The sequence below is a fragment of the Pungitius pungitius genome, chromosome 17 (assembly GCF_949316345.1).
Source record: "Pungitius pungitius chromosome 17, fPunPun2.1, whole genome shotgun sequence".
Lineage (NCBI taxonomy): Eukaryota > Metazoa > Chordata > Actinopteri > Perciformes > Gasterosteidae > Pungitius > Pungitius pungitius.
In genome coordinates, this window is record NC_084916.1 from 13,033,111 (window position 1) to 13,056,234 (window position 23,124).

At 43.1% G+C, this 23,124-nt stretch overlaps 2 protein-coding genes across 3 annotated transcripts; one reads left to right on the top strand and one right to left on the bottom strand.

Moving 5' to 3' along the window:
• Positions 1-4,575: 4,575 nt before the first annotated feature.
• LOC119219340 (homeobox protein Hox-A13a) lies at positions 4,576-6,139 on the bottom strand. The gene is made up of 2 exons (XM_037474504.2): positions 5,342-6,139; positions 4,576-4,894 (listed from the first exon to the last, which is right to left on the bottom strand). Exons 1-2 carry the CDS (start codon positions 6,123-6,125, stop codon positions 4,647-4,649), a joined length of 1,032 nt encoding a protein of 343 aa, XP_037330401.2. The 5' UTR covers positions 6,126-6,139; the 3' UTR covers positions 4,576-4,646.
• A 7,676-nt stretch (positions 6,140-13,815) lies between these two features.
• evx1 (even-skipped homeobox 1) lies at positions 13,816-16,081 on the top strand. 2 transcript variants are annotated; one of them, XM_037474485.2, is made up of 3 exons: positions 13,816-14,167; positions 15,031-15,266; positions 15,554-16,081. In XM_037474485.2, exons 1-3 carry the CDS (start codon positions 13,816-13,818, stop codon positions 16,079-16,081), a joined length of 1,116 nt encoding a protein of 371 aa, XP_037330382.2. The 2 variants fall into 2 exon arrangements, with proteins under 2 accessions (XP_037330382.2, XP_062414551.1); XM_062558567.1 differs by having other exon boundaries at positions 13,816-14,166; positions 15,120-15,266.
• Positions 16,082-23,124: the final 7,043 nt, after the last annotated feature.

The following is a 23,124-nucleotide window of genomic DNA, read 5'->3' on the forward strand; positions in this document are numbered from 1 at the left end:
TCATTGTGTAAAAACAGATATACACGCATATCTAAGGCCTGTATTAAATCAAATATTCAGCTGAACCTCGAGCTTTAACGAAAACGTTGCCACTGAATTACCAGTCTCACTCTTTTATTAACACACAACGGCCGAAGACTTTTTAAAATTACTTCGGTCTCACATCTTTTTTTTAACGAAGCTTAAATTAAGATAATTATTATTAAAATCCCATATCAGCACACATCTGAACGGATTCGGGATCCAATTCTTAAAAAGGGTAAATCTAAAAACAATTACAAAAGATAATTGATTCTAGTTCAACAACTATTTTGCTCCAAAGCCCCAAGCAGCGCTCAAATCCATTTATTTCGGACTAAAAGAGTACCGTTTATCGATATGGAATCAAATATCCAATGAATACGTGTTCTGTACTGCACAAACTAGGCTCAGTATATCTTATATATTATCAATTTGAAATATGTCTTGTTTTATCTTGAGTGATTTGACATGGAGGCAAAGCCAACAGACCTTCTGCCTCCAGCGTAATCCATGACTCACACATACACAATGTGGGTCTTTCCTTTTAAAGATATACAGCCTTCATAAATAAACAAAGTGAATTTTTTTGGCCTTCATATTTCAAACGACACGAGGCAAGGCCTGGAAAGCCCGGTCTCACGTTATCTCGGTCAAGTGCTGCCACGGCCAAATGCACCTCAGCTTAAGCTACGAGGTTATCTTCCAAGCACCTTCCTTTCAAGCTTCACCAGAGCTATAATGTGGATTGAATCAAGGCTGCCGGCTCAGCCAACATTACGCACCGCATAGGTCAGAAATATATAGTAGAGCATTGTTGGCCCTTTTAATGCTTTATTTGACCATTTCACTGATCGGAACACCCAAAGGGGATCACTTTGATCACTGTATTTCTGCATTATATGTGCCTTTATACAGCATTTGATTATCATATCCAACAATTTGACAAAGATAAATCATGACATATTATTTATTTAAAAGGGAACATTTTTGTCTCAGACGTAATCAAATGATACAAATGAGTTCATCAGTTTTTGACTACCACAACTATTCCCTGCTTGCTTTATTCCACTTACTTGTCGTCAAAGCAAATACTGCATGAAAGGTTGATTTCTGAAAACTGGAAGGAACTGTAATTCACTATGTTTGCCTTAGTGTGGCGGCAGAACTCAATTTTTGCTCATTCCGGAAGTGTTGTCCCATCAAAGATGCGAGAAGGAGGAGCGAGAGGCGCAGCCTTGTGCCGTGAGCTTTGGACTGTCACGCCGCGCTTGGGTGGAGGCGGGACCTCCGGCATTGTTTTGCTCCTCACAAACCAATCAAAGGCTGCTGTGATAACTTGCAGCCAATGGGCGGCCGAGCTCATACCAGGTGACTGAAATAAACTTCCGCTCTAAAGACTCGGCTCTTCCGCTCGTTGGTCTTTTTTTGGGACTACAAGACACACTGCGCAGTCAGACGTCACACATTTGACCCATCTCTGAGTTTATTGTGTAACACGTGGGCACCACGCCGTGCCTACGTCACGGGACGTGGGCCCGGCCGACGCGGCATTCCGTGCACGCGGGTGTCAGCTTCTGTCTCATATTTCTGTGGCGTGTCTCCCAGTCCGCCAGCTGGCCGTGTACATCTCATCATCTCCAGATATTAGACTGCTAACTATTTTAGATAACAATCCAGTCTCTAGTAGAGCATTTTGCCTCAGTCATTTAAAAAAAATATAAAATTAAATATAATTTAATTCAAATATAGGCTACTATCATTTTTTTCAAAACTGAAACAAGGAGGCTGAACGATTAAATGAAACTCTCATATGTTCCCAATGTTGTTAATTCACCCACCAATATGAGATATCCGTTAAAAAGTCAAAATATAATAAAAATGACAACAACGGCAACTTATAACACTGACATATTAGGCTTAATCATATTTATAGAAGCCAAATGATTTAGTATCCCAATTCTAAATTGGCATGTTTGGCCTTTGTTTATTTTGTACACAGAGTCAGTCTTCTCGTTAGTGCAGTCAAGGCAACCACTACAAAACAAACTAACTAACACACAGGCCACAGTGCTTCCAATTATTGTGAAATAAAAATAGAAAGTATAAGAGCCGTACGTACACAGTAGGCGCATGACGATAATTTAACAAAATTGGATAAAAGAGTTACATCGACAGGCATAAATAAACAGGTGCGTTGACGTATGGTGGCATTTGGTTTGATAATTGAGTTCCAGTGACACTGAATTACATTCACTAAAGAAGCCAAATAAAGCGTTGTGGGAAGTTTGCGTTTTTGGTAGCGGGAGAGCTACGTCATTACAAAGAAAACTCTTCACACGCAAACATTCACAGACGTAAAGTCGAGTGAACGATTAACGACGCGAGTCAACACATCACACAACTGCATACACTTCCAATGGATTCATGTTATATTTCATGAAATTAAAATAAACGTTCGCCTCATGGGGATACAGCACAGATATATTTCTACAGTGTGTATCCTTTAAGTGACACAATGTCATGTAAAACGATTAAGAGGCGAATCATTCATTTTAAAACATTGAAAAAAAAAACATTTTCAGCACGAGTCTGATTATGTTTGATTTCTTGTTGGGAATGATTCCAATGACTACGTAAAGTCAATTAAAAATAGGAATTTAATATATTGTGCTGATGTTTAATAGGGGCTTTCGACATTTGTACAGTCATCTTGAATATACGCTTTAGAGGAACTAAATTTGCACATAACGTAGGCAGGTTGTGGGCAGTGAACAAACTGACACGGCGTGCCTTGCGCCACATCAAAACTAGTTTCATGAATATCGTTAAATTGTCCAAATGAAGAATATCAATCCGACATTTCAATAGGTATATTTCGTTGATCAGAATGCTGTCACAAATGTAGCAACCGACACAAATGCAAAAGGGCGGAACCTCGGTACAAACAAAAAAATAAAGCAATGTACACCTAAATATTAAAGGAATTTATTAAAAGGGTGACTTGCATTCAAAAATAACCTCGTTATTTATCTAAACGTGTAACAAAAGCACACAAAGACATTTGGGGAGAGAAAATACACAAGTCCCCCTCATTACCCTTCAATATTATATGTCCGTTTAAATCTTTGTTTAAATATTAATTGTGTTGTTACAGTCACTGCAAATCAGGGAAAAATGTTTTATGTTTTATAGGACGATATGTTTATTATTTAAATCAAGCTTTTCCTGCTACTCACATCTGCGTTGGTTTATTTACTTTTCTGTCTCGAGCAAAGACCGAATTTTTAGCTAATTGTCATGTATTTAAATGAAATAATTATTGTCAATACAATAATCATCATCCAAAATTATTTTCATTATTCTGTAAAGTCGCTGTAGCACTATTTAACTATTCCTAATCCCTTTGGGTATGATCACAGAAGTCGCCACTAGATGGCAATGTCAGCCTACGTTTCAGTACAAACTAGCCTCAACTCACTCATTTCCTTTTTTCCCCCAGAGCCAGACCTTTGCAAATGTTGGACTTTCAGAATAAGATATTTCCCTTATGTAGCCTGCTTCTGGACAAAGAGAGCTCCTACAAACCCAGAAAAGAAGCCACGAGATACTGTTCATACCATAGTTGTCAGATGCAGCAGAAGTGTGGGCCTTACAACTTTATTTCAAAGTGCGGCGATATGATTTTAGAGTAAATTTGCCAAAAAAGACTAAATAAAACCTTAAGAGGATCCATCATCGTGACATACCATGAAAGGGACCCAAGTTCAACATAACTTGATACAGTTCAACAAAGTCCATGTTTTATTGGGACGGACTTTAACACCGACATACTGGACTCACACACAAATAACCTGCATAACAAGCGGGAATTTACTTTATGTACAACCACATGAACACGCACACATTTTATAAAGCTATGATTGACATTATCACGTAACCCGAACGATTATCTAAGCACTATAATAAGAACTGCACCATGGGTCGCAGATGGAGGAAATCACGGGTCCACATGATAAGACTAAACTTCATGAAGGCTGTGAGTTAGGTTTTAAAAACGAAGCCAGGGGAGATTAATATTTAACATTTCCAAGGTCCAAATCCCTAACACCATTACTTCCTGTGAATTTCTTTTCTTTTTTTTTGGTTGCATTTGTATCACCGTCGATAAAGATACTGATAAAGGCGTAGCTCGGTGGCGCACGCCTCTGAACTGGGGTCAGTTTTCCCGTGTTGAGTGAGGATGTGGGGGGGGGGGGGGAGAAGAAGACATATTAATACAAATTTTAAAAAAAAACCTGCGGTTATACATTGTCTCCTTTTCACTCCGATTCACTTCTTAAAGCAAATGTAATTTAAACAACAAGTGTCCGCAGGGTCCACTCACTCACAGGCCTCCGAGAGTGTGTCCCAGAAGCGCCGGGAAGTCATTACGCACCGTTCAAACAATTCATGTTCAGTCAGAAATAGGTTTTTGCTGTTCCAATCCATGAGTTCGAGTGTCTGTGTGTGTGTGTGTGTGTGTGTGTGTGTGCGTGTGGGGGGGTAGAGGGGGGGGGGGTGCTGTAGCGTTGCGTTTCCCATATGTAGCCTATTGTCCGGAACAAAACAAAAAAAAAGAAAAATAACTAGCTGATGGGTTTCAATTTGTGGACGACTTTCTTCTCCTTTACTCGTCTATTCTGGAACCATATCGTGACCTGTCTCTCGGACAGGTTGGTCTGGGCAGATATCCTCCTCCTTTTGTCCTTCGTGATAAATTTGTTGGCGTTGTACTCGCGCTCGAGTTCCTTCAGTTGCACCTTGGTGTATGGCACGCGCTTCTTTCGTCCACGTCGATAAGAGCCGGATTCCCCGCCGCTTTGCGATACCGCGTCTAGAAGAGACAAAATAATAATAGCCGTCAGTTTTCGCATTTAACTAAAAATTTACATGTAAATGTGTATATTTCTGAGCCACACACAGCCCTAATAGCAAATAAATCAAATGAAACATTTCAGTGTTATGGTTAAAAACGCCCGAACACTGAAACAATACCAAATAATCTGTGATATTTACGATTGCTTAATTAAAAAAAAAAAAAAAAGAATTGTTCGTGGTGGGGAAATTTTATAAAACAGATTATTTCTTCACTTTCAATGTGTATTTCTCCCACGCCATTATTTCAATAATTTGGGCAACAAGCAATTTGTCGAGCTGTTTGTTTCTGCAGATTGACACAGATAACTGAAATTCCGAGTCCCGTCTGCTGTTGGGTAACAGACTGAACGCGTCGAGCAGCTCTGTGCTGGAGCTGCTGTGCCTTGAGAGGCACATAGCCTACCTTGTATGGAGGACTTCCACATGTGGCCCGGCTGGGGCTGCTCCTTGGCGCAGTAAACCTGGCCGTTCCAGCCGTTGGGGGTGAGAGACCACGGTTGGTAGGTCTCCATAGGTAGCAGGGGCTCGTGCCTGGCCTCTGACTGACCGAGAGTCGGCACCACGGGAACGTCTAGATAGCTGGGGACAGGTTGGTAGGGACCGGTAGAGTACGTCGGATAAAAAGCGAATTCCTTTGCCCGGGAAGTGAAGTCGTCGCTCGAGGCAGACGTGTCCATGTATTTCTCCCCGTACGCGGAGGGGGGCTGCGCCCCGCACGATTTAATGCTGCTGTGATGCGACATTCTGCACGGGTAGTAGCCGCTGCCGAAGTACCCGTACGGCAGGGACGCGCTGGAGGAATTCTGCGCCGCAGAGCAAGGGCTGCACTGTTTCACTGGCTCGCCAATGCCGGAGGTGGGAACGTCACTTGCCGAATACGCCGTGCTGGGTGCCAGGGACGCGGGGTGCGCCATCAGATTCCTACACTGGTTTGCAGCGAAGTTGCCCCCGGCGAAACCCTCCATGTTCTTGACTTCATCGGAACCTCCGCCGTTGTCGTAGAGGAACATCACCGACGGGTCGACCCAGCGAGGACGGAGGAGCAGTGACGTTGTCATAGCACGGCATCCAACATCGAAGCGCGTGTGGCTCTTTTTTAAAAAGCACAGACTGAGAAAAGGAGATACTGGTTCCCAGGGAGTAATACCACTCTGACGCGCACAAGAGCGCAGAGGTCGCGCCGCCATTGGCTCGGATGTCATCACGTGACCCGCTTATGCAAAGAGGACGGTAAACATCACCCTGCGCCGATAATTAAATGGAGAAAAATGCGGCGAAGTAGAGTGACCGTATACCTTTAAGGCGATTTTGCTCTTCGCCTTGTTTGATTCTGTGGAGATGGATGGGTCTGTAATCTGAGAGTAAGAGTAAGTAAGAGTTAGAGCCTAGTTTATTCCTATTGAGTTACATTCCCGAATTGCAAATGCTTTTTTTTGCAGGGATAATAAATGACTTACAATGTTTGTTTTTATTCTTGAAGCTCAAGTGAGATGCCACTATTGAGACGTGGTTAACACACAAAAAAACCCCCCAGTTACGGCACATTTGACTAATGCAGCCGTGGCCTTTCTGCACGCACAGTGGGCAGCCTTTGTCTGCCCCGCTGAAGGAACACGATATCATCCCACAGCCATGAAGAAGAATCACGGTTTACAGATAATACTCCATTATATTCGGGTCCAACGCTGCAAGTGATCTACAAGGAATTAAAGACATTCTGCCCCTCGCTGATGCGTCAACACACTATGGCGCTATTATACTCGGCCGCCTGCGTACAAAACAATGTTATCGGCCTGGGATGGAGAAATAAGGAACCCAAGTCGCCATATTTTAGGGAATTTAATTCAACCATTCAAATCTTTCTAGTTGCAACATCAGGGAGCCATCCTTTGAATAACTCCATGTAAATCTAAGACAAACGGTTGAAATATCTTGTTTTTTGGGGGGGTAAATATTCAAGACACTACACCTCTGACATGTGGACAGAGAAAACACCACTGGAGTTTGCTGCCTGCTTTGACATACGAGGTAGACGCGGCTGGAGGCCAAGGTCAAGTTGAAAGTTGCCGTCTAGCCATCCAGCCTGTCGGGCCATTCAGGCTTTAAAGGAACCGTCTGAGGGCTTGAAAAGAGCGGAAGAGGGGTGAGAATTCCTGTCTCAATGAAAGCTATTGGAGGACATTAACTTTTACTGTCATTTGGTTTCTCTCCACTGCTCATCCTCACGAACAAGTCCCGACCCGCTGCACTTGGGTTCGTCTACTTTTGGTATTACGGCATTGGAAATATAAAAGAAATGGTGCCGTTTTGGTTTTTTTTTTTTTTGGAAGACCTTTTGGAGGTGTTTTTGACAGATACGTGTGAAAATGATCTTGATCTCTGAAATGAGGGGACGGAATACGGTTGGTGTGTGTTTGCATGTGCGTGTGGGCGCGTGCATGTTGGTGGTTTATGACCGGTCGCTCTCTCTCTCTCTCTGTCTATTCTGTGCTGGAGGAAATGGACATCGTGGAGCCTCTATTGGATTTGTCACCAGAGTTTTAGCATTGCTCATTGGTTTTGGCACTTTTGAGTTAAATTATTGGTAAATTTCTGCTATTCAAGGATAAACAACAACTAAACAGAAGGGTTCCCTTAAGTCCGTAAAACGTGAATTCAGATGTTTAATTTCCAGCTTATAGATGCAGTGTAAATTAGAAGGAGAAAAAAAAGCGTTTTTGTATGATTGGCTTCCTTTCCATTGTGTAAAATTAAACCTTAACCCAGTAAACAGAAAACTTACAAAACAACATGAAGTCTTTTTTGAGTGATACAGATATTGAAAAAGTGTAAAAGGTACAATAAATCATAAACAATTTCATAGGCGAAATGATCCACTGCTAACAATTGTGGATGCATTTTTTTCACAGTTCAGCTGTACAGGAATGTTTTCTCAACCTTTTGGGCTTTTGTGATGTAGGCCCATTTATCGGCACTGAAAAAAACAGAACTTCGGAAAGTCAAACAAAAGCTGGGAACAAAATAAGCAATGATGGACTCATTTTTATTTTCCTCAGCAAGCACCAAGGATCGAAGTGTTGTAACCGAAATAATGTGTAATAATAACATTCTTAAAATATATAATATTATACATAATGTGGGTCAGCATTCTTTTTTGTTGTTGTTAATAATAGTCATTTGATAGAAGTAATGTGTCAACATGAATCCACTAACCAAACCATTTGTTTGTATTTTTCTCGTGTTTGATTAAAAATGTGAAAAAGAGCCAACTAATAGTCTGTATGAGGAACAGGAATAAAACACAGGAACATACCACACATTTCAATACATTATTTATTGTAACATTAGAGTGTTAATCGCAGAAAACAGAAGCATTTTTATACAACACAATAAGCTATGGTTTGAGTTAAAAATGCAAAAATACCTTCATTTTTTCACTGCAAGGACTACTCGTTCAAAATGTTCTTTCTACGTTAGTTAATAGACCTTTTGCCAAATCTATCAGCAAATCAAGTTTGATTAAACTTTTTGTATGCAACCGTTTCGATGAATTTAGTGTGATTTTGCAAGCTCGTGAATTTCCCGTTTAAAAAATAACTGCAGGTAAAATAAAACCTGACTCAAACTATGACCGAGGCCGCATATGACTGGACCTCGTCATATGAGGAAGGCCAATTAAATCATTCAGCAGCAACACGCAGCAACGACAATGAGTCAATCACTTTGCAAGGCCGGGCCTGTTGCGCGCTTTGCGGCGCTTTCGTCGATGTAATCAAACGGAGCTTCAGAACAAAACGTTAATCACGAATCTTTCCTTCAGTTGTCATATTCTATGTCAAGTGAGATGTGTAGCCATTCATATATCCGTGTGATAGCGACCACGCCGTTTTGTTTGGTTTTTATATCACAAACAATGTACGCCGTGGTCGGACCTTAACGTTCCCACGGTCACCGCAGCCCTGCTCCGTCGCCAAGGTAACGCGCACACGTGGACAGTCCAGACGTCCCAAAGCATAATGGACGATCACACTTTACTGAAGCGGTGCACACATTGTCCCAGGTAACAGATGCCAGTTTCCCCACAGAGCTACACGTGAAGCCCAAACCCGAGAAGACACTTGTTGAATTAGTATTAGCGTACTGTTCAGAAATAGGTGGAACCAAGCAACCATGCGACTAAATGCTTGCTTAAAAAATATTTGTTTTATAACTAAATTATATTCAAATTATAATCTTCCTGATTTCGTTATGGACCTTTCTTAAGTTTTATTAAATGACTCTAAGGGGTTTACAGAACGTTGGCAAAAGCAACCTGGCTTTTCCTTGTGATCGTTATTAATAAGCCCCCCCACCCCCACTCCCCCACTCCCCCAGTTGAACTGGCATCCAAATTACGCGCTGCGCAAGAGAGCACATTTATTCCAACTGGCCTGAAGCGTGTACAAAGTGAAACGGTCTATTCAAAGTAATGTTCAGCCATAAATTTCCATCGTTAATGATATAAAAAGAGAGGGGGGGGGGGGCTGCTAAACTGTCAGTCTGGTTGAGGACACGTGTTTAAAGTAGAAGGCTGTCAAAAAGTTGTCAGAACATAACAACCAAATGTGTTTTTGTGGTCAAAGCAGTGAACCACAGGGCGGTCCCAGACGTCACTTTTCCATATTTTCTGGACATGCCGTGGAATTATGAATGATTGCATGAAAATAAAAGAGAAACGGACCCAGTCAGATGCACCAAACCTACGAAACCCACCTAAAGGTTTACTGTTAACTCCCCTCGATGTGCATTTGATGGACAAGTTCATTGTATACGTTTCAATTTCCCCAGCAGAAGTCTAAAATGTTGCAGTAACACCAACGGCTGCCTGTGAGATCGTTTATTGACGTTTAGGAATCACGTCAGATATAAAGGCGTCTGTTTCATCTCCCACTATAGTGGAGGAGAAACATCTCTCTGGCGGTGGCCTTCTGATTCTGCCTGAGACTGCCAAAACCAAAATGCATTTATAAGTCTAGCTTTAGCAGCATGTACATGACAAATAAACACAGTGTACATCCAATATAAACCTATAACTTTTAAATAAGATAACGCACTGCATTAAACGCGTTCTCCCGTTTCATTTCAGATCTTTACTTTCTTTATTAAAAGCAAATTTGATTTGAGACACCTCAAGAACCGGTTCAAAGAAAACAATCAAATAAATCAAATTCGCAGTAAATATTTTCTAGAGAAAATAAAATACATACATTTGATAAAGCGCGGATTTATTCGTTAGTAATTTAAATTATTACACGAAAGGGGACCACGCAATTCAGTGCTTAAGATCTAAAACATATTCTTTAAAAAACGTATTTATTCACGTAAGAACATATGTACTTAAATTGCTGATTTGTGGCAAAATAAAGTTATGGTCAATATAGAAATCGACATGATATTATCCAGAACCTGTGAGTCTTTAGGGGCTGATTATAAAACCCTTTCAATGATGCACATCAACACAACAATCAACAACTGAACCGAACATGGCTTTAAATCAGACAAACATTGCACACGTGAAAAGTCATACTTCACTACTAAAAATAAAGGACTTATCAAGAAATAGATGGACATACATACAGATGCCAGCAAGCCTGTCTAAAAATAAGAACCCGTTTGCAACAGACTTGTAAATATCCCCTTTCTCAAAAGTTGCCAGGCAGCCTTACGCGCAGCCTCATGAAACGCCGGGGCTTTGCACCCGGTGTGTTGCCTCGCTACCGCTGAATTGATAGTAAGCCATGCCCCATGATTTTCCAGCCTTTTTTAATGGGGTAATACAGGCCTGATCTCACTGGCTTGCTAAGCCCCGTGTTTGCAGGACGGGGTGGAGCGCGGACACAGGCGAGTCTTACGGGAGTCTAAGAGCTCTCCAGCTGTAGTCACCAGGGTACCTTTGCTCCAAGGTCAACTAGTTAACTCTGCTATGCTGCGTCATCCGGTTTCAAGGCCATGTTGGAGCGACGGAGGAGGGAGTGGCCACGATAATGAAGGTTTGATGTTATATGTCTTAAGCTCATGCCTCTCTGAGTGAAACTCAATCTATTGAACAGCCACCTAAAGCCGCTCATTCTGCTGAAACGTGTTCTTGAGTTTAAAGCCAAAACACGGCAGCTCTGCACTGCCAGGGCCATGGATTAGATTAGGTCCCTATATTGCGCAGGCTGCATGGTCAAGTTCAAGTTGGGCTGGCTAGTAAAACGGAGGGGCGCATTCTGCAGTGTCTGCCGCGTGGGGCGCTCCCCCTCTTTGATCTCCCCGTGTAGGATCTGGACTGCGTTTGAAAGACAACCGATGCTCTGCATGTGGACTTCTGCATGTGGAAAAGGTTGCACATATATAATCAAATCCCCCCCCCCCCCCCCCCCAAACCCGCCTCTGTCCCTCACTATCTAAAACACACACAATATAAGTGACACTACTGTAAAGCAGTACAGTCATCTGTTGCGCAAAACCCGAGTGTTATCTGCAGATGATCACAAGATCACGTCCACCCATTGCATAACGCCTGGATACAACAGTGGGACCAGTGCGGTCTCTGTATTCTTCACGTAAAGACGTGGTGACCTTTAGTATTTTGAAAGCAGAGGGAACCAGTGTCTTTAAAAAAAAGGGGGGAGGGGGGGGGGGATTTTCGAGTCCACTAGAAAATGCGGCCTCTGATGGGATATGCCTCAATCAAATGGCCCCAGGCGCATATTTCAACATACAACAAGCCCTAAAAATGGCCACACAAAACATCTTGACATGAATAAAAGACCACCAGATGCTTTATTCCTTTCATGTTTACTTGGCAATACAAATCAGCATGTCCATAAATTAGACAACAACTTGTGTGTGCCATAAAGACCAAAGGGAAACAAGAGGAATTATATTTGCTTCCATTGAGGAAGTTAAGCGGATTCACAGTAGTTGGTTTTTTTTATTAACAATGTGCAGACAGATCATTAACGGTGCACTTGTTTCAGTCTCCAAAACTATAAGAAAACCCAAATAATTATCATACAATAACAGGGGAGTTTACGCAAAACGAAAAACACAATTGATTACAGTGAAACGAATACTGGATTACAGAGAGTTAGACGAATGCATAAGAAGAGTGACTTCCTGATATGAGTTATCCCGTATTATTTGCAGTAGTTATAGTCATTTCAAGTTAACAAAAGCAGCTGAATCACATCGCCGGGGAGTGAGAGGAAAAGGAAAGAAGGGGGGGGGGGGGGTCCACTTTTTTCCTTTGCTGGCCAGATGAAAGCGTCGTGGAGCCAAAGGAATTTCCCTCAGCTCCTCGGCTGGCGGGGAGGGGGAGGGGGAGGGGGGAGGGGAGGTGGCGGCCGCCGTCGGGGCCTCTTCCCTCATTCGGACAGGCGAGGGCGCACAAGGACAGCGAAGGCTGCCTTGTCTCCCTCTCTCTCCCCCTCTTTGGCACCGTGTGCCCACCTTTAGAAGCTGGCGTCCCAGTGCTCCAGCGTGCCCTACATGCTGCACGTGTTTAATTTGATCAAAACTCAAGAAGGGGAGACTGTTTCTAGAGGCACCAGGTTAAGTTTAACCTAGCTAAAGTTTAAATGTAAAGTCACTTTCCATCACATATTCCAAGGATATTTAGGTTTTCAAGAGCAAATGTGCTTAGGTAAGTTAACAGGTGCAGTACTTATACGAATTTTCAGTCCAATAGAAGCATATTTTAAACATGTGTCATCGTTAGGTGGTGCACACATTATTGGTTGATGTTGCAAGTTTGAACAAAGGGAGGGTAGACTTGATGACAGCCCAGAAGAGGCATTAGGCTCAAAATATCCAGTGGACACCTTGCGCGCTGCGTCATTATAATCTAGATGTTGTGCGAATGTGTCCAAATTCTTTGGGGGAGTAAATACGTGATGACACAGAAGGGCTAGTTCATACCTCTTCTTACTGAAATGCTAAAATCTAAAAACTCTGAAATAATAATAGAGCATAATTATGTTCCTATTATGGTTTAAATGTGTGAGGGTTGGTGACAATTTGGGATTTCGTTCAAGTTCAATATTTATTCAGAATTCACATGGCAAGTATGGTACAACTAATTAATTAATTGAGCTTACTGCCTGTGTGTTGGTCGAGGGTTTTTGAAAAGGCATTTTATCTATACTCTGATCGCGAGACTTGACCTTTGAGTACTTTACTTGACTCCACTTTTGTTGAAGTCATGACAGAGTAAGAATAATATAATTTGTGGGGGCGCAGTAAAATGCAACTTATTTGGATTGATATTTAGTTAAAAGGGCTTTATTATTAAAAATGATACGTTGCACTCAAATCATGTGGTCAATATATATTAATTAATATAAGTTAGGTAATGAGTTAATATATCTAGAGTTAATATACATTTGGATCCCCTCTACATCTTTTCCACCACAGTCTCGACGCTCCCATTGCTTCGTCTGTTTATATCCAATCAACGTGTGTCGTCATCTGGAGGGAAGGGGGTTGGGGGGGGGGGGGTTGTGTGTGTGTGGGGGGGGGGGGGTGGGGGGGGGGCATGACGACTGGCCTATTAAGAATGACAGCTCCGGAGAAAGAGAGAGAGGGTAAATGGTGATCCCTCCCAGAGCTCCCTCGGCGCACTCTGGAGCGCTCTTCTGTCAGGGTCAGACCGGATTGCATCCCCCCTCTTTTCCAGAAGCCTCTCCTTTTCCTTGGGACTCAACCCCCCCCCCCCCCCACCCCCTCCCGCCCCCTCACCCTTGTAGTCACCAGATACACACACACACACCCCTCCAATCTGAAAATAATCGCCTTGGTTTTGACGGCTTGCACTCTACCGCGAAGTCGAGGTTTTTCCAAGTCGTGGTTGCGATGGAAAGCAGAGAGGAGATGGGAATGCCGGCAGAGGGAGGTCAGCTTGGCAAGAGCAGCTCCAATTTGTCAGGAGCCATCGGCGGCTCCGCGCAGGGGAAGCCCGGGCACAGGAGCTGCCTGAGCCCCGGCGCTGCGCCCTACTCCCGCAGAGCGGAGGTGGTGATGGAGGAGAACGCACCGAGGAATATATGCGCAGATATAAGGCCGGTCGGCAGGTCTTCCTCCGGAGAAAGACACAGAGGGGATCATCCCCATAAAGACGGCAGCAGCTCGGACACCGAGTCGGACTTCTATGAGGAAATTGACGTCAGCTGCACGCCTGAAAGCATGGACTACCCGATAGCTAAAGGTAAGCTGAGCGCTGCATCCCACTGCGGGTTTTCTGTGACTGCACGTTCTGTGCAAATGAAGTTTATTTAATGCAAACGTGGACTGTGTCAATCAGACATTTCAGAATGCACGCGAACGATCAATCACGATCAGTGTGCAATACAATCGAAAATGTATATTATCGCTGAAGGAAATGTACTGTCGCCATAATAACAACAGATGTAACTGCAAATCGCTGCTGGAAACACGCTGAGGTGAAATCCACAATCTAACCAAGGGGTTACCCTTCTGAATTTGACAATGAGTCACGGAAAGCAAATCAGTTAAATGAGTCCACGGGAGGAGGAAGAAAGTCAGATTTTTATGTGAACCACAAGCGAAAACGTGAAGGCAAGGCCACCAACGTATAGGCATGTGTGGGTTGTCTCTCTGGCACCGTTATGGTGCAAAGCCCTGATACTGTTTTTTGCAAATGGGTCATAGATATTGTGTTAGCAGATACTGATATTAAAATGAACATAGGCATATTTGATATTTTTGTATTGTGCTTTAAACCGAAAGGGATCAATACATGACCAAATGCAATCCACATTTTTAAATTACTGAAATTACGGGTCATACATTTGGCTATGCTGTGGAAAATACTGAACCACATAAACACTAGTAGGACGTTTTTAAGACGTCACTAAATGAGAGGAAGGCCCTTCATAATACAAGTGAAACACAGTGCAGTAAAATAATGTAATTAGGAAAATAAATGCATAAATATCACTTGAAATTAATAAAATGTTTCAATGTGATGCATGTCAATTTAAATTATTCCTATGTGTTTTAACCCGTATGCTAATTTCATCTTATTAACTATTCTGCATACTAATTCAGGTCGAAATGGGGATTCTCCGGGTCACCCAAGTGAGAATGGTGCCGACCCGGGTAACATCGCCCAGGGTCCGGGCTCTCTGTCCTATGCCGCTGATCAGATTCGCCGGTACCGGACAGCGTTCACCCGCGAGCAGATCGCGCGGCTGGAGAAGGAATTTTACCGGGAGAACTACGTGTCCAGGCCGCGGAGATGCGAACTGGCGGCCGCCTTGAATCTGCCTGAAACCACCATCAAGGTAGCACTTTGCCTCCAAGGATACAAATAATAATAATAAGTATTATTTTTATTATTATTATTATATTATATAAGGCCTATTTTATTTAACGGACAGAGTCAAAAGGATAGTAATTGGCTTGTTAAAGATGACATTTCATCTAATCCGAAATAATAAAAGCCAAAACAACAACCTGGCATTTTTCTTGGAGCGCAAAAGCGGAACTGTATGAGTCCGTTATTGCCGTTTGTCTTTTGATCAATGGGGGGGTTGTAGTTAATATTTGACTCGGTGTGTCTCCGTCCTAGGTGTGGTTTCAGAATCGCAGGATGAAAGACAAGCGTCAGCGTCTGGCCATGACTTGGCCTCACCCTGCTGACCCGGCCTTTTACACCTACATGATGAGCCACGCGGCCGCCACGGGGAACCTGCCCTACCCCTTCCCATCCCACCTGCCGCTACCTTACTACTCCCACCTGGGTGTCGGAGCCGGCTCGTCTCCGGCAGGCACCCCTTTCTCCAACCCCCTGCGCTCCCTCGACAGCTTCCGGATGCTGTCTCACCCCTACCAGAGGCCGGAGCTCCTGTGCGCCTTCAGACATCCCTCCCTGTACCCGGGCCCAACCCACGGCCTCGGTCCTGGGGGAAGCCCCTGTACCTGCTTGGCCTGTCACTCAAGCCAGTCCAACGGCATCTCAACCAGGCCCACCGCCTCGGACTTCGCTTGCTCCCCAACAAGCAGGACTGAAGCTTTTGTCACTTTCACGCCGTCGGTGCTCAGCAAATCCTCACCTGTGACTTTAGACCAGAGGGAAGAAGTGCCTCTGACCAGATAAAAACTAAACCAGTAATTGTTCTATAAAAGTCTTTAGCGTATAAGCCTTTTAACTTAACATATTGTACGATCAGGTCAGAAACAGCATGAAGAGCTAACCTGTAAAGCAGTGAAAGCCATCTTGAACTTGGGGTGAGATAATTAGCCATGCAGAATTTCATCTGACTCACCGGCCATCCCAGTAGCCTCCTGAAACACACGTATCCCATTGCAGAGCCAGGGCCGTGACTGAAACACGGAGAGATGGACAGAAAAGCAGATAACCATTTTTACATGATTCATTTGACGTGTGTGAGAGGTGCATCCAGAGACGTTTTAAATGTGCGTGATGGATGGAGTTAAGATTTTTTTTAGTTATTTTTCATTCATCATTACGCGTCGTCTCTTTCGACCTACACGCATTCGCTAGTTACGCGAGAATGATGCTTTCGGTCTCTCTCTCTCTCTCTCTCTTATATTTTAACAAGGAGATTTGTTAACAGACTGCGGCCGTCTCATTATCAAGCAGCTCTCCACACCGGGGCCCCCTCTGCGGAGGCCTCGGGTTGAAATGTGCAGATGCTAGTGAAATTAGTAAGTGATGTATATGTACGAAACCGGTGAATTTTGAGTGTCGAATTAATGATAATACCAGGAAGGGATCGTTACTGCCAAAAAGTAACAAGGCGCCGGGGGAACGGATTACTGCGGCCCCGCACGGTTTGACGTGTGGGGAGGAGGGGGGGAGGAGGGGGGGGGGGGGGAGAAGGACCCAGCGGAAGATGGAAAGAGGCAGAGAGCGGACAATCAGAAGGAAGAACAAAATAATAAGTCAACGTTGTTAAGCCGATCAACCCTTCTCCCTTCCTCCCCCTAACGACTTAAGAGACCCTTCTTACACAAGGATGGAAATATGATTAATATATGCTTATCTGACTCTTTTAAAAAAATAATTTTCTTGCCTTGCACTGTTGAAGGACCTAATGTTTTATTTGATTTTTCTTCTTTATTTAGATTGTTTCGTTTTTTGACTCGGTTGTCCTAACGTTTAATTTGTAATAAACACTGTCAAGGAATAAATCGAGCAAATGAATGTTTCTAAACGATTTTTAATGATTTATTTAAATAGAAAATAGCCTCGATACAGAGTTAAGAAATTGAGAGTAAAAAAAAAGTCTTCCTAAATGTTACTTTCACCCAAGACTAAATAATAAAATCGAATTCCAAAAAGTGTCCCCTCTTTCGCGTCATTTTATTTGGCTTGGTGGCCGTTAAGGATTTTCTATACTCTACCACCCACACAATCCAACTCCAATAATAACACTAATTTTCTTCTAAAGTGGTCGGTGTCAAAACACCAGTTTGCCCCCATATCTCCTGATGGGACCGCTAGATTGAACGTGACAGTTAAGTGGTCCCCGGGCTCCGTTAAAGCCACTCATATTTTCTCTCCCAACACCTAATAGACACGACAGAATTAGTTGTCTGGAGATATTGGAAATGCAAAGAGATCGATGATTCGGAGCGACATCGCCAGCAATCAACGGGATCTTAATTGGCCACGTTTGACCGGGGCTGAGCAAATTAAAAGACTAACAGGATTGGCAAAAATGACAATTTAAAATAAAGGGTGTTTTTCGCAAATTGGACGCATCACGAGTTAATGCAGTAATGTGCAGAGAGAGAAAAAAAACACGTGCAACGTGGCGTTATTGTGTTTAATAAAATAAGAAAGCTACATTTCTCCACATGTACATGTTTTATAATAAAGCCTTCAAATATACGGCAGACAATAAGGAAAGCACGTTCATCTTGTCCAAGGGAAATATATCTGTGCACAAAATGGAAAACCAGACACACAAAAAACGAACAAAGTCACTATATTTTCTTCCTTTGAGTTAAAAGCACCGAGAGTACTGCACCGCACAGATGAGTCCCCCCCCCCTCCCCCTCCTCCCGCCCTCTCTCCCCGTCCCACCCGTACTCCCTCCAGAACACACGTCTGATTGATGGCCTTATTAACTGGAGTTCTTGTAAGTGTGACCAAGCTGATTAAAATGCATATGTTTGGAATAATACACCGTTTAAGGCGCTCGGGCTGGGGCGAAACCACAAGGCAGATTTATGTAAACTATCAACCGTTGTCTTTAAGCCCGATAGGGACCCAGGTCATGCAAGAAAATGGCTTTGGTTTGTGCATAATAAAATCCTTCCATAAAATAAAGATGAACGGATCCGAGTGACTGCCTATTCAATGTCGCTCCAAAAGTTCCGGCTTCGGGAGGTTATTTGAAAAGCAAAAATTGTATTTGGCTGCAAACGAGCGGCAGAACTATAAAACCTTCTTCTGAACCCGCGCTGCACCGTGCTACAATGACACATTAAAGCGAGGTCCATTACAAGCACATTTACCCGGCCACGCATATGGATCTCCATCCCCCCCCCCTCGCCGCATAAACTATCCCGCGGAATCCTCAGCGGCCTAATCCAGCATCAACATGCCATTTAATCGCAGAAAAATTGCGTACGCGACCGAGCTCCGGTGCGTGATGGCTTCGTGGATTGCGCACACAACGCCAATTACAGCCGCCGTATAAGATCCTATTAGTGAGAATTGGCTCAAGGACCCCAGAGCTCCTCCAACTAGCACAAAGCGCTTTGATAAGGGGGCGGTGCGCGGTGCAGCTGTCCACAGACAGCAGATTCAAGAAAACAGACGAAAACAAATGGATCCGCGGCTGCTGCTGCTGCCGCTGTTTAAATTGGATTACATCCTAATTTACAGGCCCTTGTCGTAACGGAAGGGGCTGGCGGAGGCGTGGACGGACCAATCACACCGTAATGATGATGAATGGGAGATTAATGCGCATACTAGCAAGACAATTTAAGCCTTCATCTGTTTAAATAGGCTTCCAATATCGTTTGGAAACGGGGGTCACGTTAAATCAATCGGGGGGACGCGTGAAAGTCGTTTTTCGGCGGCGTCTTTATCAAACCTTATTTACGGTGCACCGGAGACAGCTATGCAGCTGGAAAATGGGCCGGCTGTTACGTGCTTATGTGATATACCAGAGCAACGAAATAGAAGCGTGGATTCAGCATATCAAACATGCTCTTGGTGGAGACGTTTCCCGCTGGTCCTGCGTGCATTCAATGACAAATTCTGGAGTGAAAACACTTTTTATCCAAAACAAATTCCAAAATGCTGGCTTGTTGTATCAGAAACTCCCAGGGGACGGCAGGATTAAACAAATATGACAAAGGATTGATATCCTATCATGCAATGCAGATACAGTATAGGGATGAATGTATGTTTCCCCAACAATCATCTTTGGTATCAGTACAAAGTCATTATTACAGATCATCGATAACCAAAATCTGTCCTTTATGCGTACTCACTCAATTTGTTATTTGTTAGGCCCAAAGCAAAACTATACTATTTGTGCACATTGGGAAAAGAATAATACACGGTAACGTATGTTTGCACTTACAGATGCGGTGGGATTGATGCCTACCATCATTTGAGAAATGAATATTTAGAGAAAAAGATCATGAATGATATGCATACTCCTTACATATTAAATAGCATATATCTGAGAGTTTGGAATCCTCGTATGAAGTAACCAATCACAAAATAATACTGGCTAAACCAATAAATGGTTTGGGGGATTTTCCCTGAGTGCTAAGCACTGGAGAGGAGAATATTTACATATTTTATTCACAATGTATCTGTTATTCAGAAAAAAAGACAATTCGTGTTCAGTTTTCAAATGAATACCAGCCAGACACAATCTGCAGCCTCCCGAACAGAATGGTCAGCTTAAAAAAAAACAGCTTTTAATGAAGATCAATGGCTGTGCACTATTAATCTTTTGGCTATTCATTATCAATTGGGGGTACTAGAGCCCAGTGTCTGCACAGATCAATAAAGCTCCATTAAAAATATATTCAATGGAATCATACAAACATGTTGAGATATCTGATACGTTTTTGTTTTTTTTAAAGATGAAATTCGGGTACCTTTTGTTTCTGCATGTTATCAGAATCATGCAGTGTGTTCATGAGTGTGTCGCTGACTAAAGGGTCTAAAATGACGGCAGCCATTAATCAAACTGGTGAAACCATCTTTTAGAAGTCCTATACCTGTCAAGGACATTATCAAGGCATTTCCATTACATGTAATTATGTTGGCGCCAACAAAAGATTCAAAATATATAATCCTTTGCATCCCATTTGATGTTGATTTGCACTCTGTGCAGAGGCACCTTGAACCAACTCTAATTTGAGTTTGACAACCTCAGGTTTTTCCCAGGATGTGTGCAATGACCTGTAGGGGCGATTGATACAATACTATTATGCATGAGGGTTAGTTCAGGACGATGTTAACATGTTCAGATTGAAGTAATGCAAATTCCATTTAGCTAGACCTAATTTCAGCAGCCCAGTCTCCCCCTTATTCTCCCTCAATCACAATCGTTGACGTGTGGTAACATCGCTGAACGAGTACAGCAAAATGTCCCCTTTGCTGAAACGTGTCGAGAAGAAAAAGCTTTCCACACCCAAGTTTGGGATATAGAGGAACCAGTTGGATCCTTCATTGATTACATTGAAATCCAAGGCACTGGGTTTGTTAGAGGGTCACCTCTTGTAAAACAGCTGTTGGGATGATGGGTGGTGAACCAAAACAATCTCCTGGGGGAACCTTATTTGGATCGCCGCGCTGATCCCTCCTCATTTTCATCCTCTTTGCCATCATTAGTTCTTGGACTTAGAGCCATGGGGGACTCACGCAGGGTTCTGATTATTGTTTTTTTTAATAAAACACACAAAGGATCGGACGTCTTCTAGAGCGTGATCTTTTCCTCGGTTTCTCGGCTCATTCTTGGTTTTTAGAAATCTATTTTAGATGATGGCAAAGGACCAACACTCCTGTGATTTCTGCATGCGTCTTACTTTTTTTTAAAAAGAAAATTGATTATTCATATGGAAAAAGATAATTTCTAAAACACTGGGAAGCCAAAGATCAGCTGATTATGGAGTATTTGGCATGATAGTGTTGACTCTGATACCATTTCTGGACCCTGGAAATGTACAGTACCAAAGATAATGCAGGTGTTTGGCGTCTTGCTTTATGGATTAGCAACCTTAAGAAAAATGTCAGGTCAGGGTGCATTTTAAAGGCCCCACCCCCCAGTTTTTACAAATTGTTCCTCTTCGTATTTCAATTTTTTTTTCTTGGACTGTCAAGTGGCCCCAATCTCAGTCAGTGGCAAGAAGGGAAATTTGCTTTCACCAAGCGGAAGCGTTTCCTCAACCTTGATTGATGGAGCAGGGAAAGGCGAGGACATTTGGCACTGATGTTGTCTGTTACCCTGACGACACAATGACATGACAATGACACTTAGAGGTGAGGAAATCTCACCTATTGCAGTTGTTGGGGATGAAACCTGTTTTGGTTTGTGGAGTTGAAAAGTCATCAAACCATCAAAAAAACTTCAAAATGGCTGTATTTGTGTCTGTTTTGATGACAAACAGGAGTGTGAAGACAGGGATTAACAGAAATTAAAAAAACACATTTTAGAATGAGTATAAGAACAGCATCTACACCTCAACCTAACAAAAATGTGTCAGTTTGCCTTTGTGTGCCCTTTATTTCTTGTAATTGTCATTCTATGATGGCCACCCCCTGAGTGTGGAAGCAATCTAAAGATCTGCAGCTCTTATTCCTTTGTTGGCCGTATATAAATTTCTTCAACATTGAGTTTAGAGCGTCACAGAGTCATAAACACAGCTGGGCATTCGGGGTACTTTTATATGAGCGAACTTTGTCAAAAGCCTTTGATATGTAATGGTTGGAGGCAAGCAGGTGTAAGCAAATCATTCGTGTAATGGCCAAAGTTAGAGAAAGAGGAAAGAGGAGCTTTTCTTGATGTCCTGACATGAGAAAGGTGAACACCCTCAGTCAATCATAAACTGGAGCTATTTTATATTACATTCATTTAGTGGATACCTCTGTGTAAAGTGGCTTAATCATTAATTGTACTAATTCTACCAATGCACAAATCTGTATGCAACCTTTCATTAGACGCTTTCTTTCCGCCCTCCTAAAACATTCCCTCCTGAAATATGAAAACAGTTTTACTTCATTGGGTGTGTGAAAGAACAGTTGCTCATTGTGACGGCGTTATGACATATGTGTGTTTGTAAGGCCGCTGAACAAACTTTTTCCAAGTGTCCTTACTCCGGGTTAAAATTCCATAAATATATATATATACACACGCATAAGCTTGTGTGTTGTTTTGTATGTTGTGCTCATCACCTTCACACAGAGAGAAAGTAACACAGGCTAAGTTTAGTAGCTCCTCTGCTGTGATGGCCCCTTAGTAATGACGACATGTCGGCCTCCCAAACTCAGTGATGATGATCAACTTTAATACATTGCATTTGATTGTTAATCTGCTTTCCCCATGAGGTTTTTTTGGAATTGCTCTCACCACATCGTCGAATATATTTTTTATTATCTAATAAGCACTTCTTTCTTTTTTAACCACCCTCGCTGCATGGCTTTGCAGATCAGTCCAACTCTCTCCGCACCCCCCCCCCCGTTTTTTTTTTTTTTTTTTAATTTTACTGCACGCGAGCTGCTTTACTGCTCCGCCACGACGTGTGGCTGAAGGCGACAGGAAAAGCTGCACCTCCGCTTCCCCAGGGAACCAAGCACCAAGCAGACGGCCGGGTACAAGGGGCGGCGTGTTCCCACAGACGCACTGTACCGCACTGCAAATGCTTTTTTACGGGGAGGGGGGTGGGGGGGGGGATTTGGCATTAGTTTCGACGTCTTCTGCCATGATAGGATCAGCTCAGAAGTTTGGATTCGGCGTGTCCGTTGTTGTGTGTGTTGTGTGTGTCTGCGTGTGAATGCTGTTTTAGTGCGTGTGCCTGCGAGGGAGGACTGCAGTGATGTATCCCCATTATGCTCACGTCCCATGACTGTCAATTCCGACCGGTCCTCTCCTGGGGGAGACCTGGGTGTCTGGGCCTCACCCTTAAACTCTCCAGTTCCCC

Excerpts from the sequence above, each read along its gene's own strand:
- LOC119219340 (XM_037474504.2), bottom strand. The coding sequence starts at position 6,125 with ATGGCGGCGCGACCTCTGCGCTCTTGTGCGCGTCAGAGTGGTATTACT. Across the intron at positions 4,895-5,341 it reads GTGGAAGTCCTCCATACAAG|ACGCGGTATCGCAAAGCGGC; the intron begins GTAGGCTATGTG and ends TGTCTCTTCTAG.
- evx1 (XM_037474485.2), top strand. The coding sequence starts at position 13,816 with ATGGAAAGCAGAGAGGAGATGGGAATGCCGGCAGAGGGAGGTCAGCTT. Across the intron at positions 14,168-15,030 it reads GGACTACCCGATAGCTAAAG|GTCGAAATGGGGATTCTCCG; the intron begins GTAAGCTGAGCG and ends ATACTAATTCAG. Across the intron at positions 15,267-15,553 it reads TGCCTGAAACCACCATCAAG|GTGTGGTTTCAGAATCGCAG; the intron begins GTAGCACTTTGC and ends TCTCCGTCCTAG.